At 45.8% G+C, this 20,037-nt stretch overlaps 1 protein-coding gene across 1 annotated transcript; it reads left to right on the top strand.

The window, feature by feature from the left end:
* Window positions 1–17,744: 17,744 nt before the first annotated feature.
* On the top strand, window positions 17,745–19,508 carry LOC311099921 (alpha-2B adrenergic receptor-like; the record flags this gene model as incomplete). Its single annotated transcript, XM_084140639.1, has 1 exon — window positions 17,745–19,508. The coding sequence occupies one exon, from the start codon at window positions 17,745–17,747 to the stop codon at window positions 19,416–19,418; it is 1,674 nt and encodes a 557-aa protein (XP_083996765.1). The 3' UTR covers window positions 19,419–19,508.
* Between the last annotated feature and the right edge of the window lie 529 nt (window positions 19,509–20,037).

A 20,037-nucleotide genomic window follows, 5' to 3' on the forward strand; every position in this document is an offset into this window, starting at 1 on the left:
AGCTGCATTGTCAACTGAGAGACCAATGCAGTTCTCCCAAGGGATGCCATGCTCCTCTATGGTGGAGTTAATTTTGGTGAAGATCTCACTTGCTGTCCCACTTGTTGTGCACATATTTAAAAACTGGTGGACAACTTTGCTGCCCATGAAGACCCGGACAGTAAGCGGGTTCATCTTTTCCACTCCTATAATGTTAGAATCATACAGATGTTCATGTTATTAGATGTTTAAAAATACACAAAGCACATGTTTTGCAGAGGAGAAAAATCTCAAATAGTTTGTGAAATACCAGTGTCATTCGACCCATCCGTAACAAAGGTGTACAGGGATTCTTTCATCTCCTTCACAAGCTCCTGTGTGAAATATGGTGCGAGTGCTTCATTGGTAATGCAGGATGACTTAGTCCTGGCACACCTGTACTCCTGCGCTGTCTTCGAATCTCCGAAACATTCTTTTAGGAGAGGCCCCAGGTGGTCCGCAAAGGCTAGGGGGACGTTGTGAACTACCAACCCAGCTGTCATTTTGACCTCAGCCCTTCTTGTCTGTAAGAAATGAAAAATGATTAATCCTCCCAAAAGACCATAGTTTATTTAAAATAGATGCCTGCGATAATAGGGCACAGGTAAAAAACACATTCAGCAACTAAGATCTCAAATTAAGAAAACTGGACTGTGTAACACTGAAATACAAACCACAAATTAGTCAAAACTATCAACCATGACTTTACCGTGATCAACTAGAACACAAAACTCTTGACTGAACCTTGACAGAATCATTACACATATCATACCTTAACCTCTTGTGCAGACATACCCCCAACAGATGGAACGGCCATTGCATATTGGGATATTGTGGCTGTGGACTGGAGAGCTCGTTGCTTATCTTGGTGGCCTTTGCTTTTTATATGGCGCACTACATCTGTCACACCCTGGTGGCAACATGAGTTTTCAATACGGCAGACTGCACACCAGTAGTGCGTGTTGAGGCTCCCTCTGGTAATAAATGGCCATGAAGAGGTCCACTCATTTTTGAAAATGGATCTATATGTTGCTGCTCCAGCCAGAGCACGACTCTTCTGGCCCTGCTGTTGGATTGGGGGGGACTCTTCTGTCTGTCCCTCTGTGTCTACTTCCATCTGCCCTTTTGGTTGTTCTGTTTGTCCTGTCTGTTGCTCCTCTGCATGTGCGTCAATCTGTCCTGTCTGTTGCTCCTCTGCTTGTTTGTCAGTCTGTCCTGTCTCCTGCTCTCTCTGTCCTTTGTGTTGCTCCTCTGTCTGTTGTCCTGCCGTTTCTATCAATCGTTCTGGCTGTTCTGTCAGTGTGTTTGTCTGTCTTTTCTCACTTGGCTGGTTCTTTAAATAAAATAAAAGGTTTTGCTTTTGTCCTGGCAAAGGTCTCTTACAGGACATCTTTGAAACCTTAAACAATTCAAATGGTCATGTTGGTTTAATAACTCTACTATCAGTTACAAAAACATACTACTTCTATTGCACACATTTCCTGTATTTATGTTAAATTCTTTGGAATACATCTTACCTGTTCGAAATCAGCTGAGTTTACATTCACCACACTAAATCATGTTCACAGGCACAAACAAATAATTTCTTTCAAGATTTAAAGTTTAAGAGAGTGAGTACTAAATTGGACGACATTTCATTGTTACATACCTAGTCTCAGCTCAGCTTCTTATCAGACTTCTTGAGGTAGTGACCGTTTCTTCTGTTGTCTTTCGCGGCAATGGTATCTCTTCTTCTGTCGCTAACTTCGGGGTGCAGCGCATATGGTTCAGTGGCGCTCATCAGTGCCATCTACCATCAGGGAGTTTGAAAAAAGGAACGAACGCGTCTCGGCCGATTTTTTTTTGCATGAGAAATTGGATGAGTGAGTGTGAAAACAGGCAAAAACGTGTGTCACACGGCGAAAGCGTGAGAGTTGGCAGCTCTGCATATTAACTCCCGAGTGGCACAGTGGTCTAAGGCACTGCATCGCAGTGCTATCTGTCGTAGCCGGCCGCGACCGGGAGACCCATGGGGCGGTGCACAATTGGCCCAGCGTCGTCCATGTAGAGGAGGGAATGGCCGGAAGGAATGTAGCTCAGTTGGTAGAGCATGGCGTTTGCAACGCCAGGGTTGTGGGTTCGTTTCCCACGGGGGTACAGTATGAAAAAATTAATAAAATAATGTATGCACTCACTAACTGTAAGTCGCTCTGGATAAGAGCGTCTGCTAAATGACTAAAATGTAAAACATTATATCCTTCATGTCAAAAACATGGGTAGTGTTAAAAAAGATAAGTATTCATGGTTCCTTCTATTAAGGCAAGTCGTCCCGTTCCTGAGGCAGCAAAGCATCCCCAAACCATCACACCACCACCACCATGCTTGACCTTTGGTATGATGTTCTTACTGTGGAATGCAGTGTTTAGTTTTCGCCAGGCATAATGGGACCCATCTCGTCCAAAAAGTTGACTCATGTTTGCCAAAAAGCACCTGGATGATCATCAAGACTCCTGGAAGAACGTTCTATGGACAGATGATTCAAAAGTATAACCTTTTGGACGACATGGTTCCAGTAATGCCTGGCGAAAACCAAACACTGCATTCCACAGTAAGAACATCAAACCAAAGGTCAAGCATGGTAATAATAATAATAATATGCCATTTAGCAGACGCTTTTATCCAAAGCGACTTACAGTCATGCGTGCATACATTTTTGTGTATGGGTGGTCCCGGGGATCGAACCCACTACCTTGGCGTTACAAGCGCCGTGCTCTACCAGCTGAGCTACAGAGGACCACGTGGTGGTGTGATGGTTTGGGGATGCTTTGCTGCCTCAGGACCTGGACGACTTGCCTTAATAGAAGGAACCATGAATTCTGCTCTGTATCAGAGAATTCTACAGGAGAATGTCAGACCATCCATCTGTGAGCTGAAGCTGAAGCGCAGCTGGGTCATGCAGCAAGACAATGATCCAAAACACACAATCAAGTCTACATGAAAATTGCTAAAAAGCAACAAATTGGAAGTTTTGGAATGGCCTAGTCAAAGTCCAGACCTAATACCAATTGAGATGTTGTGGCAGGACTTGAAACGAGCAGTTCATGCTTGAAAACCCACACGTCACTGAGTTAAAGCAGTTCTGCATGGAAGAGTGGGCCAAAATTCCTCCACAGCGACATGAGAGACTGATCAACAACTACAGGAAGCATTTGGTTGGAGTCATTGCAGCTAAAGGTGGCACAACCAGTTATTGAGTGTAAGGGGGCAATTACTTTTTCACACAGGGGAATTGGGTGTTGCATAACTTTGTTTATGAAATAAATATGTAATTGTTGTGTTATTTGTTCACTTATGTTCCCTTTATCTAATATTAGATTTTGGTTGAAGATCTGATAACATTCAGTATCACAAATATGCAAAAGTAGAGAAAATTAGAAAGGGGGCAAATACTTTTTCATAGCACTGTGTGTAGAATCTTAAAGTGCACTTCCTTAAATTTGTTTGGTATACAATATTTGTAAGGCATCAACCAAGCTTTTTTCCAGACAATGTCAGGAATAAGCATGTTCCAGAAATGTTTTCCTCTAGGTGTACAGTGAGGGAAAAAAGTTTTTGATCTCCTGCTGATTTTGTACGTTTGCCCACTGACAAAGAAATGATCAGTCTATAATTTTAATGGTAGGTTTATTTGAACAGTGAGAGACAGAATAACAACAACAACAAAATCCAGAAAAACGCATGTCAAAATTTTTATAAATTGATATGCATTTTAATGAGGGAAATAAGTATATGACCCCCTCTCAATCAGAAAGATTTCTGGCTCCCAGGTGTCTTTTATACAGGTAACGAGCTAATTAGGAGCACACTCTTAAAGGGAGTGCTCCTTATCTCAGCTTGTTACCTGTATAAAAGACACCTGTCCACAGAAGCAATCAATCAATCAGATTCCAAACTCTCCACCATGGCCAAGACCAAAGAGCTCTCCAAGGATGTCAGGGACAAGATTGTAGACCTACACAAGGCTGGAATATGCTACAAGACCATCGCCAAGCAGCTTGGTGAGAAGGTGACAACAGTTAGTGCGATTATTCGCAAATGGAAGAAACACAAAAGAACTGTCAATCTCCCTCGGCCTGGGGCTCCATGCAAGATCTCACCTCGTGGAGTTGCAATGATCATGAGAACGGTGAGGAATCAGCCCAGAACTACACGGGACGATCTTGTCAATGATCTCAAGGCAGCTGGGACCATAGTCACCAAGAAAACAATTGGTAACACTACGCCGTGAAGGACTGAAATCCTGCAGCGCCCCCAAGGTCCCCCTGCTCAAGAAAGCACATATATAGGCCTGTCTGAAGTTTGCCAATGAACATCTGAATGATTCAGAGGAGAACTGGGTGAAAGTGTTGTGGTCAGATGAGACCAAAATGGAGCTCTTTGGCATCAACTCAACTCGCCGTGTTTGGAGGAGGAGGAATGCTGCTTATGACCCCAAGAACACCATTCCCACCGTCAAACATGGAGGTGGAAACATTATGCTTTGGGGGTGTTTTTCTACTAAGGGGACAGGACAACTTCACCGCATCAAAGGGACGATGGATGGGGCCATGTACCGTCAAATCTTGGGTGAGAACCTCCTTCCCTCAGCCAGGGCATTGAAAATGGGTCGTGGATGGGTATTACTTGCATTGAGTGGTAAAACAACACTCAATGCAAGTAAAATCTTCTTCTAAATTACGAACGAAAATTATATCTGGATATCAGTATTTTCTTAAAGGATTTTCTTAGAAATTTTACCAGTATCTCTGAGTATAAATAGTTTTTGCAGCATAAATTGTTTCAGATATTATGCAGGCAGGAGAATCAGGGGGATACCCTCTTGCGCAACACCACTGGTCAGGACTATGGAGAGTTGGTACCAAAGATGGTGGATAAATGAAGATGTCCCACTCAGGCCATTTACCAATGGAAAAAATGGTCACAGTTCCGGTCTGCTTAAGGGGTGGCTCTTCCATAGGCACCAATACATTAGCACAGGGGTTCCCAAACGTTTTGGGACCAGAGACCCCTTTTGTGACAGCAAATTCATCAGGGGCCCCCTCAAAAACAGAACACAACTCTGACTTTAGAGTGCGATAAAAAAAAGCTTTTTTACTATGACTACTGCAGTGCATGGCTGGCAGGGGTCCCTACACGAGATTTAGTGCAATTCTACACATTTTACCATGACCCACAGTATGCCATATTAATGATATCTGAGTGAGATTGACTAACAAAATCAAATGGGGGGCCCCCTGGAGGTCAGGGCCCCTGGGCGCGTGCCCTGCGTGACTGGTCGGTATTCGGCCATGATTACTGCAAGTTTGGGTAAATGGCTAGACTAATTTACCAATAAAACAATTGTTAGCTGACATGGCTAATTGAGTGACTGTCAGTGATCACGTTTCCATCCACAGTTTTTATGCGTGTACATTTATACCGTATTTAAAAAAAATCATGACAGCTTTCGGTACAACTGTATAAATGTAGATAATATGACAGATAATATGTTTGTTCGACATGGGGGGGATCTTTTTGTGTCTGTAAAATTAATGGCGGTGGAAACGCCTTTATGCGCAAATATTGATATAATAACCATGATATCGAAGTAAACTTGGAGTCACGCTATGATATGGTGTGTGGTCCTCCCACTACAACTCGGGAAACCATGCAATTTATTAGGCTACAGATAAAATAACTTATGAACTTCACAGGATGGTGAAAGTGCACGGTGATGAGCTTGATACTACTTTCTGATAAATATTGAGGGTCTTATTCTGGTGACATGATGATCGATGCTTGACTGCTGTTTGACAAATAAAAATATTATCTCTCCTATCCATAAAAATCTCATCATGTAGACCCGCACAGCCTACCCGCACTGTATCTGCTGTGTTAGATCGCACGTGCCAAGACCAGACACATTTGCTATTTAACGCAACAGTTTTTGTGACAAAACTATCGGTAGAGTGGAATACGAGGGAAACACATTGAACTTTAGATTTGTTTTTTGGTACATGAAAACGTAAGCAACATTTTTATTTTTGTGTGCACTACGTCATCACGTACTGATTTTTACCCGCACCAAGTTTTATTTTGCGGATTTTAGAATATTCGCATGAAAATCTGTAAGATGGAAACCTAGCTAGTGACTGAAATAACAAGAGAAAAATTGCTGATGCACAACCACATTTCGAACTTGCACCTTGTGTATTCTACTATCCTAACTCTCAACAGTAAGCTGAGACCCCGACTGAGTTCCTAAAAAAATCAATATTCACTGTATGCACAAAAGTATGTGGACACCCTTTAGTGGATTCGGCTATTTCAGCCACACCTGTTGCTGACAGGTGTATAAAATCGAGCACACAGCAATGCAATCTCCATAAACAAACATTGGCAGTAGAATGGCCTTACTGAAGAGCTCAGAGACTTTCAATGTGGCACCATCATAGGATGCCACCTTTCCAACAAGTCAGTTCATCAAATTTCGGCCCTGCTAGAGCTGCCCCAGTCAACTGTACGTGCTGTTATTGTGGAAACGTCTAGGAGCAACAACAGCTCAGCTGAGAAGTGGTAGGCCACACAAGCTCACAGAACGGGACCACCTAGTGCTGAAGTGCGTAGCGCGTAAAAATCGTCTGTCCTCGGTTGCAACACTCACTACTAAGTTCTAAAATGCCTCTGGAAGAAACATCAGCACAATAACTGTTCGTCGGAAGCTTCATGAAATGGGTTTCCATGGCCAAGCAGCCACACACCAGCCTAATATCACCATGCGCAATGCCAAGCGTTGGCTGGAGTGGTGTAAAGCTCGCCGCCATTGGACTGGAGCAGTGGAAACGCGTTCTCTGGAGTGATGAATCACGCTTCACCATCTGGCAGTCTGATGGATGAATCTGGGTTTGGCGGATGCCAGGAGAACGCTACCAGCCCAAATGCATAGTGCCAACTGTAAAGTTTGGTGGAGGAATAATGGTCTGGGGCTGTTTTTCATGGTTTGGGCTAGGCCCCTTAGTTCCAGTGAAGGGAAATCTTAATGCTACAGCATACAATGACATTCTAGGCGATTCTGTACTCCCAACTTTGTGGTAACAATGCCCCCGTGCACAAAGCGAGGTCCATACAGAAATGGTTTGTCGAGATTGGTGTGGAAGAACCTGACTGGCCTGCACAGAGCCCTGACCTCAACCCCATCGAACACCTTTGGGATGAATTGGAACGCCGACTGCGAGCCAGGCCTAATCGCCCAACATCAGTGCCCGACCTCACTAATGCTCTTGTGGCTGAATGAAAGCAAGTACCTGCAGCAATGTTCCAACATCTAGTGTAAATACTTCCCAGAAGAGTGGAGGCTTTTATAGCAGCAAAGGCAAGACCAACTCCATATTAATGCCCATAATTTTGAAACTAGATGTTCGACAAGCAGGTGTCCACATACTTTTGGTCATGTAGTGTATATTATCATTTTGGGTTGGGGGCCGCTTATGTCGCTTAAGCCTGGAACCAGCCCTGATGGCTGGACTAATAAAGTCTTGGGCCCTGGGAAATAACATTTTAAAGGCCCCCCTCTTGGCATCGGAGAGAAAATGTTGCAGTTTTAAGCTAATTTCCTGCAACTCTACACATTTTCCCATGGGGCAGAGAGACAATTAAAATTACAGTGCATTTATGTTCAAAACAAACGTTTTAGGGAACACAACTGAGTTGCAAACTGGATCATTGATGGAGTACTGTTGATCTCTGTGAGCCTCCCAGGCCCTGTTGTGCATCTAAGGGTATATAAATCAGGGCTCTCCAACCCTGTTCCCAGAGAGCTACCCTCCTGTAGGTTTTCGCTCCAACCCCAATTGTAACTAACCTGATTCAGCTTATCAACCAGCTAATATTTAAAATCAGGTGTGCTATATTTGGTTTGGAATGAACAGGACGGTAGCTCTCCAGGAACAGGGTCAGAGACCCCTGTTGTAAATTAATAATATTACATTTTATTGTATTGTACCCTCTAAACATCTTCCACAGACCCCTTGGCCAAATGACCGACCGGGCACACAGGGCACGTGCCTTGGGCCCCTGACCTCCAGGGGCCCCCCACTGATTTTGTTAGTCACTCTCACTCAGATATTATATTAACATGGCATAAGTCATGGCAAAATGTGTAGAATTGCAGGACATTTGCTGTAAAACCACAACAACAAAAAAAGGTCTGTAAAGCAAACGTATTTGTTTACCCTTTGTTATTACAACACTTTCCCGGTGCAGGATTGTGTCAAGGCACAGATCTGGGGAAGGGTACCAAAAGTTTTCTGCAGCATTGAACACAGTGGCCTCCATCGTTCTTAAATGGAAGAAGTTTGGAACTACCAAGACTCTTCCTAGAGCTGGCCACTCGGCCAAACAGCAATCGGGGGAGAAGGGCCTTGGTCAGGGAGGTGACCAAAAACCGATGGTCACTCTGACAGAGGGACAACCATCTCTGCAGCACTCCACCAATCAGGCCTTTATGGTAGAGTGGCTAGATGGAAGCCACTCCTCAGTAAAAGGCAAATGACAGCCCACTTGGAGTTTACCAAAAGGCACCTAAAGGACAATCAGACCATGAGAAACAAGATTCTCTGGTCTCATGAAACCAAGATTGAACTCTTTGGCCTGAATGCAAAGCGTCATGTCTGGAGGAAACCTGGCACCATCCTTACGGTGAAGCATGGTGGTGGCAGCATCATGCTGTGGGGATGTTTTTCAGCGGCAGGGACTGACTTGTCAGGATAGAGGCAAAGATGAACGGAGCAAGATACAGAGAGCTCTTTGATGAAAACTTGCTCCAGAGTGCTCAGGACCTCCGACTGGGGTGAAGGTTCACCTTCCAACAGGACAACGACCCTAAGCACACAGCCAAGACAACGCAGGAGTGGCTTCGGGATAACTCTCTGAATGTCCTTGAGTGGCCCAGCCAGAGCCTGGACTTGAACCTGATCGAACACCTCTGGAGAGACCTGAAAATAGCTATGCAGCGACACTCCCCATCCAACCTGACCGCGCTTGAGAGGATCTGCAGAGAAGAATGGGAGAAACTCCTCAAATACAGGTGTGCCAAGCTTGTAGCGTCATACCCAAAATGACTTGAGGCTCAAATCGCTGCCAAAGGTGCTTCAACAAAGTACTGAGGAAAGGGTCTGAATACTTATGTAAATGTGATATTTCAGTTTATTTTTAATTCATTTGCAAAAATTCCTAAAAACATGTTTTTGGTTTGTCATCATGGGATATTACGTGTAGATTGAGAGGGGGAAAAACAATTTAATCAATTTTAAAATAAGGCTGTAACGTAACAACATGTGGAAAAAGTGATGTGGTCTGAATACTTTCCGAATGCACTGTATATAAAGCATTTACACAGGCAGCCCAATTCAGATATTTTGCCCAATATTTGGCAGAAGATCTGATCTGCCTGTGTAAACCAGACATAAAGTAGTTGGCTCGAGTTTTAGAGTACCTTTGAAAAAACTGAAGTGTGCATGAGTCCTCCAGATACTGCAGATTGAAGTTGTAGTTGCTTGCAAAGAGTGCAGCCATCCTATACACAAAGTTGGTATGTGGCCCCATCACCACCTCTTCTTCAATGGACAAAATCCAGGCTGTTGGTTTCCTTAAATAGATCAACACAATGATAAGGGATCATCTTTTCAATATACAGTGAGGGAAAAAAGTATTTGATCCCCTGCTGATTTTGTAAGTTTGCCCACTGACAAAGAAATGATCAGTCTATAATTTTAATGGTAGGTTTATTTGAACAGTGAGAGACAGAATAAGTATTTGACCCCTCTGCAAAACATGACTTAGTACTTGGTGGCAAAACCCTTGTTGGCAATCACAGAGGTCAGACGTTTCTTGTAGTTGGCCACCAGGTTTGCACACATCTCAGGAGAGATTTTGTCCCACTCCTCTTTGCAGATCTTCTCCAAGTCATTAAGGTTTCGAGCCTGACGTTTGGCAACTCGAACCTTCAGCTCCCTCCACAGATTTTCTATGGGATTAAGGTCTGGAGACTGGCTAGGCCACTCCAGCACCTTAATGTGCTTCTTCTTGAGCCACTCCTTTGTTGCCTTGGCCGTGTGTTTTGGGTCATTGTCATGCTGGAATACCCATCCACAACCCATTTTCAATGCCCTGGCTGAGGGAAGGAGGTTCTCACCCAAGATTTGACGGTACATGGCCCCGTCCATCGTCCCTTTGATGCGGTGAAGTTGTCCTGTTCCCTTAGCAGAAAAACACCCCCAAAGCATAATGTTTCCACCTCCATGTTTGACGGTGGGGATGGTGTTCTTGGGGTCATAGGCAGCATTCCTTCTCCTCCAAACACGGCGAGTTGAGTTGATGCCAAAGAGCTCGATTTTGGTCTCATCTGACCACAACACTTTCACCCAGTTCTCCTCTGAATCATTCAGATGTTCATTGGCAAACTTCAGACGGGCATGTATATGTGCTTCCTTGAGCAGGGGGACCTTGCGTGCGCTGCAGGATTTCAGTCCTTCACGGCGTAGTGTGTTACCAATTGTTTTCTTTGTGACTATGGTCCCAGCTGCCTTGAGATCATTGACAAGATCCTCCCGTGTAGTTCTGGGCTGATTCCTCACCGTTCTCATGATCATTGCAACTCCACGAGGTGAGATCTTGCATGGAGCCCCAGGCCGAGGGAGATTGACAGTTATTTTGTGTTTCTTCTATTTGCGTATAATTGCACCAACTGTTGTCACCTTCTCACCAAGCTGCTTGGCGATGGTCTTGTAGCCCATTCCAGCCTTGTGTAGGTCTACAATCTTGTCCCTGACATCTTTGGAGAGCTCTTTGGTCTTGGCAATGGTGGAGAGTTTGGAATCTGATTGATTGATTGCTTCTGTGGACAGGTGTCTTTTAAACAAGTAACAAGCTGAGATTAGGAGCACTCCCTTTAAGAGTGTGCTCCTAATCTCAGCTCGTTACCTGTATAAAAGACACCTGGGAGCCAGAAATCTTTCTGATTGAGAGGGGGTCAAATACTTATTTCCCTCATTAAAATGCATAACAATTTATAACATTTTTGACATGCGTTTTTCTGGATCTTTTTGTTGTTATTCTGTCTCTCACTGTTCAAATAAACCTACCATTAAAATTATAGACTGATCATTTCTTTGTCAGTGGGCAAACGTACAAAATCAGCAGGGGATCATATACTTTTTTCCCTCACTGTATACATTTTTCCAGCAAATGTGGAAGTAGGTTAGCTGATAGAACACACGACTGAACTAGACATCGAGAAAGTCTGACTGTTCTACATCTGTGGTGAGCGGTGTGTGTGTGTCTCTCTCTCTCTCTCTCCATCTGTCTGTCTGTCTCTATTACGGTCTGTCTATGTGTTGGAGATATCTCTAGGACAGACACACTACTGACAACCAGCAGTCTGTACCATAGTCCCCTCCCTTGGCTCAGTCCCATCCCTCCCTCTGATTCTATCTTCCCATCAGATGCCAAAGAGGGGAAGAAAAACGTCACAGGAGGGAAACAGGAAACTGTGAATGGCGACACCCCATGGAAAATAACTATAGGGAAGAGACAGAACTTGTCTGTTTGGTAACATCACTAATAGACCAGACACTGACTAGAGGTAAGAGACAGAACTAGTCTGTTTGGTAACATCGCTAATAGACCAGACACTAACTAGAGGGAAGAGACAGAACTAGTCTGTTTGGTAACATCGCTAATAAACCAGACACTAACTAGAGGCAAGAGACAGAACTAGTCTGTTTAGTAACATCGCTAATAGACCAGACACTAACTAGAGGCAAGAGACAGAACTAGTCTGTTTGGTAACATCGCTAATAGACCAGACACTAACTAGAGGTAAGAGACAGAACTAGTCTGTTTGGTAACATCGCTAATAGACCAAACACTAACTAGAGGTAAGAGACAGAACTAGTCTGTTTGGTAACATCGCTAACAGACCAGACACTAACTAAAGTCTATTAATCTAAAGTGGAAGTTGGGAGAGTTATATTTGAGTGTTTCAGTGAAACGTGAGGGAGGCCCCGCTCTCTCGCTTTCCCAGATGCTTAGTTAATTTCATTCCGATCTCCTTTGCATTATTGTAGCCTTTTCTGTAGCCTGTCAACTATGTGTCTGTCTATCCCTGTTCTCTCCTCTCCGCACAGGCCGTACAAACGCTTCACACGGCGTGGCTGCTGCCACTCTAATCTGGTGGTCCCTGCGCGCACGACCCACGTGGAGTTCCAGGTCTCCGGTAGCCTCTGGAACTGCCGTTCTGCGGCCAACAAGGCATAGTTCATCTCAGCCTATGCCACCCTCCAGTCCCTCGACTTCTTGGCGCTGACGGAAACATGGATTACCACAGAAAACACTGCTACTCCTACTGCTCTTTCCTCATCTGATCATGTGTTCTCGCATACCCCGAGAGCATTTGGTTAGCGCGGCGGTGGCACAGGAATCCTCCCCCTGACCCATCTGTCTTTCCTCATTTGAATTCCATGCTGTCACAGTCACTAGCCCATTCAAGCTTAACATCCTTGTCATTTATCGCCCTCCAGGTTACCTTGGAGAGTTCATCAATGAGCTTGACGCCTTGATAAGTTCCTTTCCTGAGGATGGCTCTTCCCTCACAGTTATGGGTGACTTTAACCTCCCTACATCTGCCTTTGACTCATTTCTCCCTGCCTCCTTCTTTCCACTCCTTTCCTCTTTTGACCTCACCCTCACACCGTCCCCCCCTACTCACAAGGCAGGCAATATGCTTGACCTCATCTTTACTAGATGCTGTTCTTCTACTAATCTCACTGCAACTCCCCTCCAAGTCTCCAACCACTACTTCATATCCTTTTCTCTCTCGCTCTCCTCCAACACTACTCACTCTGCCCCTACTCAGATGGTAATGTGCCGTCGCAACCTTCGCTCTCTCTCTCCCGCTACTCTCTCCTCTTCCATCCTATCATCTCTTCCCTCTGCTAAATCCTTCTCCCTCCAATCTCCTGATTCTGCCTCCTTAACCCTCCTCTCCTCCCTCTTTGAATATTTTGACTCTCTATGTCCCCTATCCTCCCGGCCGGCTCAGTCCTCCCCTCCTGCTCCGTGGCTTGACGATTCATTGCGAGCTCACAGAACAGGGCTCCGGGCAGCTGAGCGGAAATGGAAGAAAACTAGACTCCCTGCGTCCTGTCACCTTTCCACTCCCTCCTCTCTACATTCTCTTCCTCCATTTCTGCTGCTAAAGCCACTTTCTACCACTCTAAATTTCAAGCCTCTGCCTCTAACCCTAGGAAGCTCTTTGCCACCTTCTCCTCCCTGCTGAATCCTCCTCCTCCTCCCCCTCCCTCCTCCCTCTCTGTGGATGACTTCGTCAACCATTTTGAAAAGAAGGTTGACGACATCCGATCCTCATTTATTAAGTCAAATGACACTGCTGGTCCTGCTCACACTGCCCTACCCTATGCTTTGACTTCTTTCTTCCCTCTCTCTCCAGATGAAATCTTGGGACTTGTGACGGCCGGCTGCCCAACAACCTGCCCGCTTGACCCTATCCTCTCCTCTCTTCTCCAGACCATTTCCAGAGACCTTCTCCCTTACCTCACCTCGCTCATCAACTCATCCTTGTCCGCTGGCTATGTCCCTTCCATCTTCAAGAAAACGAGAGTTGCACCCCTCCTCAAAAAACCTACAATCGATCCCTCCGATGTCAACAACTACAGACCAGTATCCCTTCTTTATTTTCTCTCCAAAACTCTTGAGCGTGCCGTCTATAGCCAACTCTCCTGCTATCTCTCACAGAATGACCTTCTTGATCCAAACCAGTCAGGTTTCAAGACTGGTCATTCAACTGAGACTGCTCTTCTCTGTGTCACGGAGGCTCTCCGCACTGCTAAAGCCAACTCTCTCTCCTCTGCTCTCATCCTTCTACACCTATCTGCTGCCTTTGATACTGTGAACCATCAGATCCTCCTCTCCACCCTCTCAGAGTTGGGCATCTCCAGCGCGGCTCACTCTTGGATTGCGTCCTACCTGACAGGTTGCTCCTACCAGGTGGCGTGGCGAGAATCTGTCTCCGCACCACGTTCTCTCACCACTGGTGTCCCCCAGGGCTCAGTTCTAGGCCCTCTCCTATTCTCTCTATACACCAAGTCACTTGGCTCTGTCATATCCTCACATGGTCTCTCCTATCATTGCTACACAGACGACACACAATTAATCTTCTCCTTTACCCCTTCTGATAACCAGGTGGCGAATCGCATCTCTGCATGTCTAGCAGACATATCAGTGTGGATGTCGGATCACCACCTCAAGCTGAACCTCTGCAAGACGGAGCTGCTCTTCCTCCCAGGGAAGAACTGCCCGCTCCATGATCTTGCCATCACGGTTGACAACTCCATTGTGTCCTCCTCCCAGAGTGCAAAGAACCTTGGCGTGACCCTGGACAAACCCTGTCATTCTCTGCTAACATCAAAGCGGTGACCCGATCCTGTAGGTTCATGCTCTACAACATTCACAGAGTACGACCCTACCTTACACAGAAAGCGGCACAGGTCCTAATCCAGGCACTTGTCATCTCCCGTCTGGATTACTGCAACTCGCTGTTGGCTGGGCTCCCTGCCTGTGCCATTAAACCCCTACAACTCATCCAGAACGCTGCAGCCCGTCTGGTGTTCAACCTTCCCAAGTTCTCAGACCACGTGTAACCACTCCAGCCCAGGACCTCCACATCCGGCTTCACCTGCGGAATCTTCTGAGACAAGCCACCCGGACAGCTGATGAAACTGAGGAGTATTTCTGTCTGTAATAAAGCCCTTTGGAGGGGAAAAACTTGTTCTGATTAGCTGTGCTTGGCTCCCAAGTGGGTGGACCTATGCCCTCCCAGGCCCACCCATGACTGCGCTCCTTCCCGGTCATGTGAAATCCATAGAATAGGGCCTCATTTATTTATTTAAAGTGACTGATTTCCTTATATGAACTGTAACTCAGAAAAATCTTTAAAATTGTTGCATGTTGCATTTATATTTTTGTTCAGTATAGTTTTAACCATGTTTTGAGGCTATACAGTGTTTGTTTCATTTACATTGCGTACAAACAATGGAGTAAAACAAACCTATATCTTGGGCTCTGATGGGGTACGACAGTTGAACTAAGCTCATGAGGTATTTATAAGTTATATTATTTAAGAATCAATGGGTATACTGTATATCATTAATTTATAAATCCAAAAATGTATGTAGCAAATAAGGAATTTAGCTTTAAAGTGTATGGCAATCCCACGTCTTCCACCCTGTCTCGCAGGCAGCAGGAGACTGCTGCCGCCACTAGGAGACAGAGGAGCACCAGCATGAAAATAGACAGACGAAGGAAAACTGAACAGGTGCTTGGGGGACCTTGTAGAAGGTTCAGATGGACTGTATTGAGCATAATATCCGATATTATTCTCTGCCATTGGGAAATTTGAGGAGAGGAGAGGAGAGATGGAAACTGGATGTATAACTTGGGCCGATAATATCTGTATATTCTAAATTATTTTACTTTGTTAGGCATTATTATTTTGTCCCTTTGGTGAAATTAGTCATGGCCATTGTCTTCGTGCTTAATGATTAAGACGTTTCTCTGCACTACACTGTATTATTGGTCTTTGAATATAAACCATCCTTACCTGAAACCTTGTGTGTGAGTTTTCTGTCAGTTGATCATTTCCTGGTCCAGTAAAGACGCTAGGTGATTTTGGGTGTTTGCTGAGTTTGACGAATGGTTCTGTCTGCCCTCTACTCTCTGCACACACACGCACACACACACACGCACACTTCTCTGTCTCAGAGACGAATGAGGAAGACAGGAGAGGTGAGGGGATGTGAGGAGAAGTGATGTTTTTTCTCATGCCCTCTGCCATCCAGTGGAGGCTGCTGAGGGGAGGATGGCTTACAATAATAGCCGGAATGGAGTAAATGGAATGGTATCAAACGGTATCGACATGTGTTTGATACCATTCCATTCACTCCATTCCAGCCATTTAATTCCATTCCAGCCATTATTTTCGAGCCTTCCTTCCCTCAGCAGCCTCCACTGCTGCCATCCCATCAATACAGCTATCACACCACTACACCTCAACAGGCTGTGTCGCACTGGTTGAATTGGCATCGTAGGCGTGTATGTATAGCGGTGTGTTTGTGTAGAGTGTATGTATCGGTGACTGTCACAGGGTCCACTGCCTGACGCTGCGTGACGTCACTCCTGTTAGACGGGCCGAGATCGAGGCGCGGTTATTAACCCGGCTCGGGAAGTTAACCGGGCTCAGTCGGACGGAAAGAGAAGCAGGTGCGTCTTGTGAAATAAAAAGTAACCTATAAGGCCTACTATCCTTACAAATTCGACAAAGGTTTAAACAACAACTGGATGCGCAAGAGATGCCCATTATTCAACCACTATTGAAGAAAAAATGAAGTTGAATAAAAAATAAGTGCGCCTTTATTGTTATCGGTGCGTCATTGATAGAAAGTGGACCTGGTCGAGTTGCGCATAATCAAAGACCGGGAAAAAGATATAAATAATGGGGATAATTATGATGACATTATCATCATGTAATCAGTGAGGTGTTGTCATCACCCTTTTTAGTCCTTTTTAGTCTTTCACAGCGCTCAGAGGAACTATAAAGCATATATCCTATATCAAACAGCCGAAAGACAAAGGAATATGTTTTTTTCTTCCTGCAATTGAACTGATTTGATGTTTGTGGCTGAAGTCTTCTCGGACCCATCCTTTATCTGTTGACGATGACAGCTCAGTGCGGGACTCGTTTCGGCATCTAGTCCTTTTGGACAGATGGAAGCTGAAGAGCGCAGATTGTTGGGCGACTTTTTACATCTTCAAACTGTCTCTAATGCGTGATATGGTTATACCACGAATGTGAATGAATAGCAACTTTTTAAAAGGCATTTAATCCGCTCAAGTATTATTCCATGCTTCTCTGCGCCCTGGTGCCCTTCATTGCGCTGGTGAGATTCGGGGAGTGTTCCGATTTCATGTTAGTCTATAATTAAGGACGTTTTACTTCAGTGAATTTCATTTACATAGAACATGGTCTATGGATTGCCTGAAGGATTGTTACTGCTGGAAGGACTACGTTTGGATGACACATTTTTCTAGCATTTGTTCAAGCAATTAATCATTTATTTCCCCCAGAAGAATAACTATCCAAGCATCAGCGGTGTGTGTGTTAGTTAATAGATATTTAGTAATTTAATTGACTGATTGAATGAGATTAATGTAATTATTTATTTGAATATCCAATAAAGATTTCGTGGATCTATCCACACCTAAATGTTGAAAAGAGACATGAAAAGAGAAAGTGCGTGACTGGAGGAGTAAAATGATATTTTCAACTGGCAAAGTTGCTAGTCTCCGTTACGCCTTGGACAAAGCAGCACAAGCTTTTCTTCTCTCTCTCATTTAAATTCAATCGTGCGTAAAGTTCTAAGTGGACACCTCTTGAGCCCAACAGCCATGTCTCTCTTTTTGCGTCAGAGACCCTCCATTTACTGCACTCTCACTGGACAACAAGTCTTCCTCAAGGGATTAAGCTAGCAGATAACAGAAACCTATCTCTTTTTTCGCCTTCACTCACTCTAAACAGAATTCACAGTCCCTGTGAGTTTTGGATTTTTCTCCAATCTACTTCTGCTGCCATCACCATGGCCATGGCCCCAGATATGACATGCCTGTCAGGGCCAGGGGTGAATGGGGTTACCGACCTGAACATCAGTATCACCTCCGGCCCCACCCCCTGCAACCAGACGGTGCTGCGAACCCTACCCTATTCCCCAGAGGCCACTGCGTTGTTCGCCACCGCGATCACCCTCATGATGATCCTCACCATCGTGGGCAACATCCTGGTCATCATCGCCGTGCTGACCTCACGCTCGCTCCACGGCCCGCAGAACCTCTTCCTGGTCTCGCTGGCCGCAGCCGACATCCTAGTAGCTACCCTCATCATCCCCTTCTCGCTGGCCAATGAGCTTCAGGGATACTGGGCGTTCCGCTCACTGTGGTGTGAGATCTACCTGGCGTTGGATGTCCTCTTCTGCACGTCCTCCATTGCTCACCTGTGTGCCATCTCATTGGACCGCTACCTGTCCATCTCCCGGCCCGTGTCCTATGGTGCCCAACGGACCCCCGCACGCATCAAGGCGGCCATTGTGGTCGTCTGGCTTCTCTCGGCCGCCATCTCCTTCCCTCCCCTCCTCTCCCTGGATAAGAGCGAGGGAGGGGTGGAGGTGTGTGAGCTGAACAACGAGCGTTGGTATATTCTCTACTCCACCATCGGTTCGTTCTTCGCCCCATGTCTCATCATGATCGGGGTCTACATCAGGATCTACCAGATCGCCAAGCAACACACAAGATGTCCGCCAGGGGAGAAACCCAACCCTAAAAAAACTCCCGGCAACGCGTCTGGCAACACTCCTAGCAACCCCACAGCCCACGCACCTGGACCTGTGATCACCCCCCAACCCAAGCCTCTTAGCCAACCACAGCACAACAGAGGGGAGGGAGGGAAAGCAGACGGACAATCTACGGATGCCATACCTTCGAAGAGTCTCCCTGTCTCCTCCCCCTCGTCTCCTCCTCCCCAGAGCGAGACCCAGGCCAGGACCCCCACTGACCCACAGAGTCAACCACAACCCCAGACCCAGCCTTCTTTATCAACCCCTGTCCCCACCTCACCCCAGCCTCCCTCACCCACCATAGCTCTCTCCCCCACACTCCCCCTTCCAGACAGCCAACTTGAGGAGACCCACAGACGGGGTGAGAGACAGGAGGAGAGACAGAGAAACACCACCAATGATGACAGCTTCAGTTCTGGCTCCGAGGCAGAGGCAGAGACGAGGGGAAGAGGAAAGGGAGGGAGAGGGGGAGGGAACGGGACAGTTAAGAATAATGGAGAGTCAAAGTCTGGGGGTGCAGGGTTAAAAATTCAACCTCTCTCTTCTCTGACCTCTCACAAGTTCAAAAAGATTGTTGCCACACCCACCAGCACAGCGCTGGCCTCTGATAGGCCAGGGAAGCCCCAGGCCACGCCAATGTCTCGGCGCAAGGCCATGGTGAACCGAGAGAAGCGCTTCACTTTTGTGTTGGCTGTGGTAATTGGGGTGTTTGTCATCTGTTGGTTCCCTTTCTTCTTCTCCTACTCGCTGCAGGCCATCTGTCCTGAGACCTGCTCTCTCCCTGATCCCCTCTTCAAGTTCTTCTTCTGGATTGGCTACTGCAACTCCTGTCTGAACCCTGTCATATACACCATCTTCAACCAGGACTTCAGGAAGGCCTTCAAGAAGATCCTCTGTAGGGACACCAAGGGGACAAACTTCTAGAGTGGATACTGTGTAGGGACACCAAGGAGAATAACTTCTAGAGTGAATAAACTGTAAGGATAGCTTTTAGCTTTCCTGTGTAAGGAACCACAGACAAACTGCTGAGTCCGTCCTTTGTTGAACATTCTGTTAGATCAGATAACAAAATGCTAAACTATGGAATTCTGGAATAGATCAAGATGCTCTGATGTTCACATTGGGGGGTAGTGGGAGAAGAGGGAGGGAGGGACGCAATCTACCTGAAAGAAAGAAAACATCATTACAGCTTATTTAGTGATCGGAACAAAACAGGGCCATCAGTCATGAGGACATGTTGCTCAAATGACAGTAGAGCACTGCTCGTGTTGTTCCTCTCTATAAGGAAACCAAGGCTGCTCTCTGATGAATAATTTGGCTGGCTGTAAAACTGGATTCCCACAGCCATTACCTCTAGCCTTGTGACTGGCCACTATGAACTACAAGGACACAGTGTTGGGAGAATGTTTTAAGACTTTCCCAGGTACTGTCCACTGCAAGGACACAGATTGGGCAGGAGAATGTGCGGTAGAATGTGTGCAGTAGAATGTGTTCCTAGAGATCTCTATGTTCTAGAACTTGTAGTGTGTGAAGGCAGTTTGTC

The sequence above is a fragment of the Coregonus lavaretus genome, assembly GCF_964263955.1.
Source record: "Coregonus lavaretus genome assembly, chromosome: 24".
In the NCBI taxonomy this organism is placed as follows: domain Eukaryota; kingdom Metazoa; phylum Chordata; class Actinopteri; order Salmoniformes; family Salmonidae; genus Coregonus; species Coregonus lavaretus.